General features: G+C 41.6%; 1 protein-coding gene across 2 annotated transcripts in view; it reads left to right on the forward strand.

The window, feature by feature from the left end:
• LOC129821737 (segment polarity protein dishevelled homolog DVL-3-like) overlaps positions 1-3,195 on the forward strand; it is a 65,348-nt gene extending 62,153 nt beyond the window's left edge. For both annotated transcript variants that reach the window (XM_055879353.1, XM_055879354.1), the window contains exons 12-15: positions 34-165; positions 275-442; positions 668-868; positions 1,025-3,195. In XM_055879353.1, coding sequence (XP_055735328.1) covers positions 34-165; positions 275-442; positions 668-868; positions 1,025-1,440 — 917 coding nt within the window. In that variant the 3' untranslated portion in view covers positions 1,441-3,195. The remainder of the gene's footprint in view (positions 1-33; positions 166-274; positions 443-667; positions 869-1,024) is intronic.
• Positions 3,196-11,401: the final 8,206 nt, after the last annotated feature.

Here is an 11,401-nt window from a genome sequence, read left to right on the forward strand (position 1 = left end):
GACTGTTGCTCTCTTTTCTTCTTTCCCTGCCAGGGTTTGATGACTTTCATCTATCCGTTCACAGCGACATGGCAACAATTGCCAAAGCGATGGCCAATCTAGCGTCTGGCCTGGAAGTGCGAGACAGGATGTGGCTCAAGATCACAATCCCCTCCGCCTTCATAGGTATTCTTTCTCTCTTAACTCTGCTCTTTTCTGTCTGTATTGTCTCGCTTTCATAGGGACTCTTGTTAAGGTCTCGCTCACCCTCTCCATCTGTCTGTGTCCGTCCCAGGCTCGGATGTGGTGGACTGGCTCTACCATCACATGGAGGGCTTCACTGACCGCCGTGAGGCCAGGAAGTACGCCAGCAACCTGCTGAAGGCCGGCTACATCCGGCACACCGTCAACAAGATCACCTTCTCCGAGCAGTGTTACTACATCTTCGGAGACGTCTGTGGCAGTGAGTCTTACGATCTCTTTCTCTTCCACAAGATGTCTTTCTTTATGACTCTTCACCTCTCCTTTACTCTTTCTTCTTTAACAACATATTTTTATGTTGAAGTTGAGAGTAATGTTTATCCCTTTTTACTCCTTCCGCCGGTCCTACTATCTCTCCTCTCCCTCGTCTTCTCCTCCACTCTCTCCCTTCCCCTCCTCCCATTTTCTTTCCTCCCATCTCTCTCAGATATGGCTAGCCTCTCCCTGGGAGACCACGATGGGTCGAGTGGGGCGTCCGACCAGGACACCCTCGCTCCCCTGCCCCATCCTGGGGCTGCCCCCTGGCCCCTGGCCTTCCCCTACCAGTACCCAATCCCACACCCTCTGCAAGAGCCACCCCGAAGCCAACCTGGAGGGGGGGGCAGTGCAGGCAGCCAGCACAGCGAAGGTGAGATGCTCCGAGACACACGCGGAAACTAACAGAGAAACACGCGCAGAACTGAAAGCCAAACAAAATGTCTGGACTGACATACACACATTAATACCCTGTGTAGTCTTTACACCTGTAACTCTCAACCTCTCTCCCTTTCTCTCTCCTTTGCAGGGAGTTGTAGCAGCGGGTCCAACCGCAGTGGCAGTAAGAAGGAAGCGGCTGCTGGGGGGGCAGGTGGTGGGGAGTCCAAGTCGACAGGAAGCGGCAACGAATCAGAGCTGAGGAGGGAGAAGCCCCCCAGCGAGCGCTCAGTGGTGGTGCTCCTTAGCGAGCACAGCATGCGCAGCACACACAGCCCGAACAGCTTGGCCCAAAGTGTCCACAGTACCCACTCCCACAGAGGTAGCCTGGTGTACGGACCCCCCGGACTGCTGGCCCAGCCCCCGCCCTCCCTCCCCACCACGGCCCCCCCTGGGTCGCCCCCGGGCCGAGACCTAGCCTCTGTGCCGCCCGAACTCACCGCCTCGCGTCAATCGTTCCGCATGGCCATGGGCAACCCCAGCGAGTTCTTTGTCGATGTCATGTGATGTGTGCGTTAGGTGATCCAGAGGGCGGATCCTCACTGCAGGTGTTCAGAACTTCCTGGTACGGAGAGAAAGGAGGTGGAGGAGGAGGAAAGGATATAGTAGAGGCTAAGAGAAAAAAACAGGTGGTGCTAAGAGGAACGTGGGTGTAACTGCATAGGTCTTCTTCAGTCTGTCGCCAGTCCTGTGGCACCTGTACTTTCGTCAGTGAAGAAAATCGGAGTGGATGCAGCTCTCTCTCCTTTGTCCCCATTTAATAGACAATTTTGTTAATGTTCTTTTCCACATCAGTTTGTGTGTGTGTATATGAGTGAGTCAATATGTGGTTGGAATTGAATGTTTTCTTTTTGTCATTTTCTCCCGTCCCACTCAACTGTTATTGAATTTCTGTGGACGCTCCATTGCAACCCCTCTTTAAAAATCAACACAGTCCATTCTAGATGGGAGGAGGCTCAGAGAGAGAGCGAGAGACTGTGGACATCCTATTAAATTACTATTTAAAAAAAGTATCTATATACCGTATATATTATTCTATACTGTGGACAGGGTCATGTTCATTAGGGCATGCAACAGTTTTAAAACGTTTAGCAACAGGAAACTAAAATGAGCATTTCTTTCAAGTCGTTCAAGTCGTCCCTCTGTCTATTTTATTCCGTTTGGTGCCTAATGAAAATGTCCCAGGATTGTGTTAAGGATGTTGGTGTTTCTCTCTGTGAGTCTTCTCTGCGCTGCACAAGTGGGGCGAAATGGAATGTTCACTCAAATGAACGTCTGGGGGGGGGGAAACGCTTTTATATTCCATCTTTCCATATTGAGTTTCTCAGAAGCTGTCTGTATACAAGGAGAGATATGGAGAAAAGTAGAGAGCATATATGAAAAGGAATTAAGAGGGATAGACATATTTCAACATTCATTTGGGAATTGATCACGTTTCTGTCCAAATTCCAATCAAAGCAAATATGTACTGCAAGCCCCATGCATATAGATATACATTTGTTAGGTCTATCATATCTGACAGATGTAATGGTACTTCTCATTGCTGTACACTAAGTAGCAGCCATGTTAATTGTGATCGTAATCTCAGATACTGCTCTAACTAATCAGTGCAATCAATATTGGAAGATGAAGAGTATACAAGCTGAACCTTGCGCCAATATATTACACGACACCCGGGTTGGGGTCAATTCCATTTCAATTCGGGAAGTAAACTGAAATCAAAGCTCATCTATGTGGAAAAAAATGCGAATTGGAATTTCAATTTACTTCCTGATTTGAGCATATTTCTCCAATAAGAAATGTTAATTTTAGTTTCCTGTTGCTAAATGTTTTAAAATTGTTGCATGCCCTAATGAACACGACCCTGTCCACAGTATAGAATATATATACTTTTTTTTTTTAATAGTAAGTTAATAGGATCTCTACAGTCTTTCGCTCTCTCTCTAAGCCTCCTCCCATCGAGAATGGACTGTGTTGATTTTTAAAGAGGGGTTGCAATGGAGGGTCCAGAGTTTCAATGACGGTCACCCCAACACTGCATGACACAGGGCTATTTTAGTAAAGGAAAGTTGAGAAGCCTTATGTTGCTTATGTTTCCCCATATCTCTCAATACATTACAATATGTTAGTCTTTTTCTTCATTAACATCAACATTCTGTATCATTTACTGTATTAACGTCTCCTACCCTGTAAACCTTACATTTATTACGTGAAAAACAAAGTTTTTTTTATTTATAAACAGTTTTATTGCCTAATCATTAACATGTGTGGTTTGTCATTTCTGGAGGTAATGTTACTACTCTGCTGGTGTTTTCACGTTTTGTGGTTAACATTCAGGGCGTCCCAAATGGCACCCTATTTGCTCTGGTCAAAAGTAGTGCACTACATAGGGAATATGGTTCCATTTGGGACAAATCTCCATTGTTTAAAGTGGGTCTCTTCTGAGAACTGGCACTTTTCATGCTCTACTGCTTATGACATACTGATTGAGTACCGGCACCTCTTATACAATACTGGCTATAAAATATGAAACCTGGCACGGTTAAATTATAGTGAGTAGTACCGGCACCTTTTTAATTCCACTACAAGCACTGGTAACAATCCAGGTATTTGCCGCATGGAGAAGCATGATTGGTGACCAGTATTCTGAATTCCATTTGGAGCCCTATTCATATCCACTGTGCACACGACTTCATTTCAATGTGGATAATTGGGTAATGCAAAACATTAGGAACACCTGCGCTTTCCATGACATAAGCCCTATTCGGACGGAATAAGTTTTACCGGGGAGCTCAGGTAATGTAATTATGTGCACAAGCACATATCCCTCCATCTGTGATTTTAGTCCTGTCCGAATCTGCCATGTCAGTAATTTTTATTTTATACCCTGGCTGTTGAAACGTTGGTTATTAAATTATTGAATCCGAGCTGCTAAAGTGTGCAGCTCTTCTTTTTATTTTTCAAGGTTATTATCCCTGGTGCGTCACCCAGTTTGGGTAAGAACATGGGAACAAATTGATGCCTAAAACAAAGCACGTAGCCTACAGATAGCTTTTCCACGTATATACTTTCACATATCAACTTTCCTAGTGGACGATATTGTGCCAATGAATAGATAAATTGCCAAATACGTCAGTTAATTAAATGTCTGCATAGGTTACAGTTCATGGTTCTTAAGAATGTGCATGATTATTTTGACTTTTTCCAAACTGAAGGCCTTTCGGGCCAATATTAGGCCATCCCTAGACATTTGAGGCTTTCATCATAATGAGGGGGGAAAAAATAATTACAGGGTCAATTTGGTAAAACTAATCCTGTCCGAATCGTCCACTGGAAAAACTGACATGCTGCAGAAATAATTACGTAATCGATGTTCTAAAGTAATACTAGTCCCATGCGAATAGGCCTAGACTGACCAGGTAATTTCACTTATAGATGTCACTTTTTAAATCCATTTCCAATCCGAGTAGATGAAGGGGAGGAGACAGGTTAAAGAAGGATTTTTAAGCCTTGAGACAATTGAGACATGGATTTTGTATGTGTGCCATTGAGGATACGATTTAAGTCCCTTTGAACGGGGTATGGTAGTAGCTGCCGGTTTGAGTGTGTCAAGAACTGCAATGCTGCTGAGTTTTTCATGCTCAACAGTTTCCTGTGTGTATCAAGAATGGTCCACCACCCAACGGACATCCAGCCAACTTGACACAACTGTGGAAAGCATTGGAGTCAACATGGGCCAGCATCCCTGTGGAATGCTTTCGACACCTTGTAGAGTCCATGCCCCGACAAATTGAGGCTGTTCTGTGGGCAAAAGTGGGTGCAGCTCAATATTAGGATGGTGTTCCTAGTAATTTGTACACTGTGTATTCACCCCTCAAAAAGACTGCTAAAAGTCAGTTAAATTTCCAATGTGTGATCACTATGCATTCAACCATCTAAAAAGCACAATCAAATTCCAATGGAAAAACAATGACGTTTGTTAAATTGTCACCCAATTGTCTATCACTGCACTTTCAACCATTTAAAAGTACAGGAAAGTTCAAATGGGAATACAATGTCAGATATGTTGTTTATTTATACAACAGATTGTGACATCACTGTGTTTCATCTAATAGCAGAACCAAGTGACCTGCATTGCAGTTGAGATTCCATTCAAAGTACATGGTGCAAGTGATCAATGCCCTTTGAGAGTCTGTGCAGATTGTTACAGCAATTGTGAAGATCTGCGACGACCTTTGCATGTGCTATCTTGAACATGCAAACTTTATACGATCACATAAGACATTTATAGTCACAGTAACCTCAATGTGGCCATGGATGTGGCCTTACTAATTTTAAGGTTGAATGTTACATTAGTTTGTTATAAAACTATTTACTGTATTATAAACTTAATATTGAATTGTGTTTGGTTGACAACACAACCAAATATCAATATTTAAAGGAGATGTATCTACTGCTTGGATATCTGTGCCACTGACTTAATCTGGCTTTAATTCAACTTTGTCTACAGATAAAAAATTGATAGGCTATGTTGGATTCACGACTCAATCTCAACCCCCCAAAATTTGAATGTACTTTTAATAAAGTTTGATTTAATTTAGTCCTATTCTTTAAGTTTGGTGTTTAGTTGATACGGAGACGTGAATCCAACATATATAGACAAACTGGAATTAAAGCCAGACTAAGTCAGTGGCACAGATGGAACTATCCAATCAGAAGATACATCTCCTTCAAATGTTGATATTTGGTTGCGTTGACAACCAAACACAGTTAGGGCTGTAGCGGTCATAAAATTTTGTCAGCTGGTGATTGTCAAGCAAATAACTGCCGGTCTCATGGTAATTGACCGTTAATTAACATAAACACATTTAGAATCTCCTGGCTTCCACACATATTCTACCATCCACTGATACAGACCTTTGGAAAATCTACATTTTTACAAATCTAATAACTCCATGTAATATATCTTACACCTTCACAATTGTAAAGGCAGTCAATGTTGTTCTCCCCCTTAGACGAGAAGGAGCATGGATAGGACCAAGATGCGGATTGAGGGAAATAAGCCATCTTTTAATGAAAAACAGCAAACAAGACACTACAAACTACAAAACAACAAACGTGACTAACCTTCAACTGTCCTGTGAGGACACAGGAACAAACACCCACAAAACACCAGTGAAACCCTGGCTGCCTTTGTATGACTCTCAATTAGAGACAAACAATACACACCTGTCTCTAATTGAGAATCATACCAGGCCGAACACAAAACCCCACATAGAAATACAAACATAGACAAACCCACCCAACTCACGCCCTGACCAACTAAAATGAATACAAAACAAAGGAAAACAGGTCAGGAACGTGACAACAATAAATCCATTATTTATATTAGACAGGTCTAAAGAAACATGATATGAAGAAAATGTAGTCTATTTCAGAAGAACAGAATAGCATACTCTGAGTTGTCCTTATGTTAGTCCCTGATCTGGCTATGCCATATGGCTGTGGTCTACACTAGTTCATTTAGCAGTCAAGATTAGCTTAGAATTCTGTGGCATTATTTTATATTATTTTATAGTATGAGGAATACAATTGAACAAAACAGAATAAAATAGAAAGGATATTTTCTCCAAACGATTTGAGGGAGTGCGCACATGCAGCTATTCTGTGTTGAGCAGTTAATAAAGAAACTGGTACTCCTATATGCTTAATTTAGAGTTATTTACATAACTGCAGTTGTGATGCAAACATTGGGTTATATGTTTTGATGTATAATATATTCTAAGGCTGCATGATATGACTCTAATGAAGGTTTGAAAAAAGTCACATGAAAGGCATGAGCTCTCCTTTGTTTTTTGTGCAGGCTGTACACTCTTCATCAGTCTCTCATTCACAATTTGACAAGCACTTGATAATGACTCGAATTTCCCGGCTGGCATCCCTATTGTGTGGCCGTAATGCCCCCTAAAAAAATCCATGCTTTTGCGGCCAGTGACCGTTGTGCCCTTGGGCTGAATATAATAATTATAATTCCCTTCTCCCGGCTGCGTGCCCGAAGCACCTCCCACTCACATGGCTCTCTGTCACGTGATCGGGTCTTTCTCACAGGCTACAAGTGAAGACAAACACATCGGGGACGCAACTGCGCGCGTTCTTACCAGAGGCGCATATTGAAGATATAAGAACTGCCCACATTTACTTTTCGTCAGCCAACAAGATAAGTAGGCCTAACAAACAGCAAAAGCACTAGCCTAGGTCAATCTACTATCCCCCATAGTGCAAAAGATTACCTTTTCTATTCTGTGCGAGAAATGAAAATTCCAAACATAGTCTGGGACAGTTGTGGGAGGCGAAAGATCCCAAATTAAAACAACCAGTAGCATCCTCCAAACAATTTTACACAATGAGGCTGAGGCAACAGATCAGAACATTTAGCTTGAAAATGTTGATAAACTATTAGGCTATTTCTTTACATAACCTCAGCAATGTGCACACAGCAGTATGCTATAAGCGCGAATGTTCCATTAGTGGGAAAATAGTATTCTCATAAGTGACCACAAATGCAATTATGCATGTAAAGCTTTAATTATAAAGGTGCATTTTTTATGGTGAAAATGATCTTCCCCAAACTTGAAACTCACACGCTGCGTACACTACTGGTCAAAAGTTTTAGAACACCTACTCATTCAAGCGTTTTTCTTTATTTTTACTACTTTCTACATTGTAGAATAATAGCGAAGACATCAAACTATGAAATAACACATATGGAAACATGTAGTAACCAAAAAAGTGTTAAACAAATCAAAATTATATTTTATATTTGAGATTCTTCAAATAGCCACCCTTTGCATTGATGACAGCTTTTCACACGCTTGGCATTCTCTCAACCAGCTTCACCTGGAATGCTTTTCCAACAGTCTTGAAGGAGGTCCCACAAATGCTGAGCACTTGCTGGCTGCTTTTCCTTCACTCTGCTGTCCGACTCATCCCAAATCATCTCAATTTGGTTGAGGTCAGGGAATTGTGGAGACCAGGTCATCTGATGCAGAACTCCATCACTCTCCTTCTTAAAATAGCCCTTACACAGCCTGGAGGTGTGTTGGGTTATTGTCCTGTTGAAAAAGAAATGATAGTCCCACTAAGCCCAAACCAGATGGGATGGCGTATCTCTGCAGAATGCTGTGATACAGGAGCCATGCTGGTTAAGTGTGCCCTGAACTCTAAATAAATCACAGACAGTGTCACCAGCAAAGAACCCCCACACCATAACACCTCCTTCTCCATGCTTTACAGTGGGAAATACACATGGAGATCATCCGTTCACCCACACAGCGTCTCACAAAGACACGGCAGTTGGAACCAAAAATCTCCAATTTGGACTCCAGACCAAAGGACAAATTTCCACCAGTCTAATGTCCATTTCTCATGTTTCTTGGTCCAAGCAAGTCTCTTCTTATTATTGGTGTCCTTGAGTAGTGGTTTCTTTGCAGCAATTTGACCATGAAGGCCTGATTAACACAGTCTTCTCTGAATAGTTGATGTTGAGATGTGTCTGTTACTTGAACTCTGTGAAGCATTTATTTGGGCTGCAATTTCTAAGGCTGGTAACTCTAATGAACTTATCCTCTGCAGCAGAGGTAACTCTGGGACTATCTTTCCTGTGGCGGTTCTCATGAGAGCCAGTTTTGTCATAGCACTTCATGGTTTTTGAGACTGCACTTGAAGAAACTTTGAAAGTTCTTGAAATTTTCCATATTGACTGACTTTCATGTCTGAAAGTAATAATGGACTGTCATTTCTCTTTGCTTATTTGAGCTGTTCTTGCCATTACATGGACTTGAAACAATTCAATATTTCAGTTTGGGGCATGTTTGTTTACTATTTGGAAAAAAACATCATGAATGAATTTCCAGGCAGTTTCCACATCAGGAATAAGCTCAATCTTGCTCCAGTCAAAATAAAACAAATCATGAAAGAAAGCCTGCTCATTAAAACTCGTACAATTTCTCTTACAAATAAAGCATGGGTTTGTCTTAGGAACCTTAGTATTTCTAACAGCAACAACAGCACAATGGTCACTTAAATCACTTCTAAAAACACCAACTGCAGAATATTTAAGTGAAACATTGTCAATATCAAATCAATCCGGGTAGATTTCTCTGGACATTTGAGATTTGGGCGGGTGGGTGAGTTAATCAACTGTGTAAGATTCATAGTTACCAAACATTTTAAAATCAGACACTGGCTTTAACCAACACCAGTTGAGATCACCAATCAACATAATTTCACTGTAAAGAAGTTTAGACATAAGGTGCATCAGAGAAGAAAATGCATCAACGAGAGTAGAGGGGGTCTATAACAGCCAATCACAGTTATAGAGAGGCCCTTTGAAACCTCAATATTCAAAGCAAGAAATTCCAACTGTTTACAAATAGTTTCAGACTTTGACACATTTAAAAGGAATTTAGTCTTTACATTTATAGCCACACTCCCCCTTTCTTAACTCGATCAGTGAGATACACATTGTAACCATTTATACAAATATCCTTATCAAGAACAGACTTGCTGAGCCAGGTTTCAGAAAACACAAATACATCAGCTTCAGTTGATTTAGCCCAAATCCTAACCCCATCAATTTTTGACAACATTTAAATAAAAAATACCTAAACCAGATCTAGATTTAAAATCATCAGAGGGGGTTTGGAGACATTGCATATCAGGGCCAGGGTTAGGTTGCACGTTACCGGATATCAACAAAAGAAGAATAACTAGGCACCTCTGTTTAATAACCTTGCACAGCTTCTCTTTTTAAAAAGACCTACTGCAAGCAAAAACGTAGTCACGTTCTAGCTGCGGGTTCTGACATTATGTGTAGGCCTACAGTATATGGTGACAGCGGACACCCTTGTTCAACTCCTCTTGACAATTCAAAACTCTCTGAGAAGTAGCCGTTATTTACTATTTTACACCTGGGGTTGCTATACATTATTTTTTACCCATTTTATAAGAGAATTACCGAAAATGAAAAAATCCAGGCATTTATAAATAAAATCCAGGTTTTATCAAATGCCTTTTCAAAATCCGCTATAAATACCAGGCCTGGCTTCTTAGATATTTCATGATGTTCTATTATTTCTAGTAGTTGTCGTTTATTATCTCCAATGTATTGTCCATGTAAAAAACCTGTCTGATCAGGATGAACAATACCTAGTAAAACCCTTTTAATTCTGAGTACTATGCATTTTGCTAGTATTTTTGCATCACAGCATTGATGGGTTCCATGTAGAACCATTTCCACAGAGGGTTCTACATGGATCCCAAAAGGATTCTACCTGGAAACAAAAATTGTTCTATCTGAAACCAAAAAGGGTTCCCCTATGGGGACAGTCGAAGAACCCTTTCGGATCCCTTTTTGTAAGAGTGTAGTGTAAGTAGATCCAATTGAAATAGCACCGTTTCTAATAATATGTTTGTAAAGCAAATAAAATCCTATTTTAACTCGCCTTTTTTCCCAGGTGCAAAACCCTTGTGTTCTGGTTCAACAGACACCTCACTTGGTGATTCATGTAAAGTTTTCTCCCTCATGCTCAGTTGCAGAGAAGAAGAAGAGATTTTCCAATTACACCCATTGGTTGTTGCTTTTGAACAAGATAATATTTTGTTTCTTTATTGCCTCTTCACATATACACTACATGACCAGAAGTATGTGTACACTTTCTCGTTGAACATCTCATTCCAAAATCATGGGCATTAAAATGGGCACTCTTCTGGGAAGGCTTTCCACTAGATGTTGTAACACTGCTGCGGGGACTTGCTTCCATTCAGCCACAAGAAAATTAGTGAGGTTGGGCGATTAGGCCTGGCTTGCAGTCGGTGTTCCAATTCATCCCAAAGGTGTTCCATGGGGTTGAGGTCAGGGCTCTGTGCAGGCCAGTTAAGTTCTTCCACACCGATCTTGACAAACCATTTCTGTATGGACCTCGCTTTGTGCACGTGGGCCTTCCCCAAACTGTTGACACAAGGTTGGAAGCACAGAATCCTCTAGAATGTCATTGTATGCTGAAGCGTTAAGATTTCCCTTCACTGGAACTAAGGGGCCTAGCCTGAACAATGAAAAACAGCCTCAGACAATTACTCCTCCTCCACCAACTTTACATTTGGCACTATGCATTCGGGCAGGTAACGTTCTCCTGGCATCCACCAAACCCAAATTTGTCCGTCAGACTGCCAGATGGTGAAGCGTGATTCATCACTCCAGAGAATGTTTCCACTCCTCCAGAGTTCAATGGCATCGAGCTTTACACCACTCCAGCCGTGCGGCTGCTCGGTGATGGAAACCCATTTCAGAAACTTGGTAGTGAGTGTTGCAACTGAAGACAGACGATTTTTATGTGCTACGCGCTTCAGCACTCGATGGTCCCGTTCTGTAAGCTTGTGTGGTCTACCACTTCGCGGTTGAGCCGTTGTT

This window comes from Salvelinus fontinalis, chromosome 24 (genome assembly GCF_029448725.1).
Source record: "Salvelinus fontinalis isolate EN_2023a chromosome 24, ASM2944872v1, whole genome shotgun sequence".
Lineage (NCBI taxonomy): Eukaryota > Metazoa > Chordata > Actinopteri > Salmoniformes > Salmonidae > Salvelinus > Salvelinus fontinalis.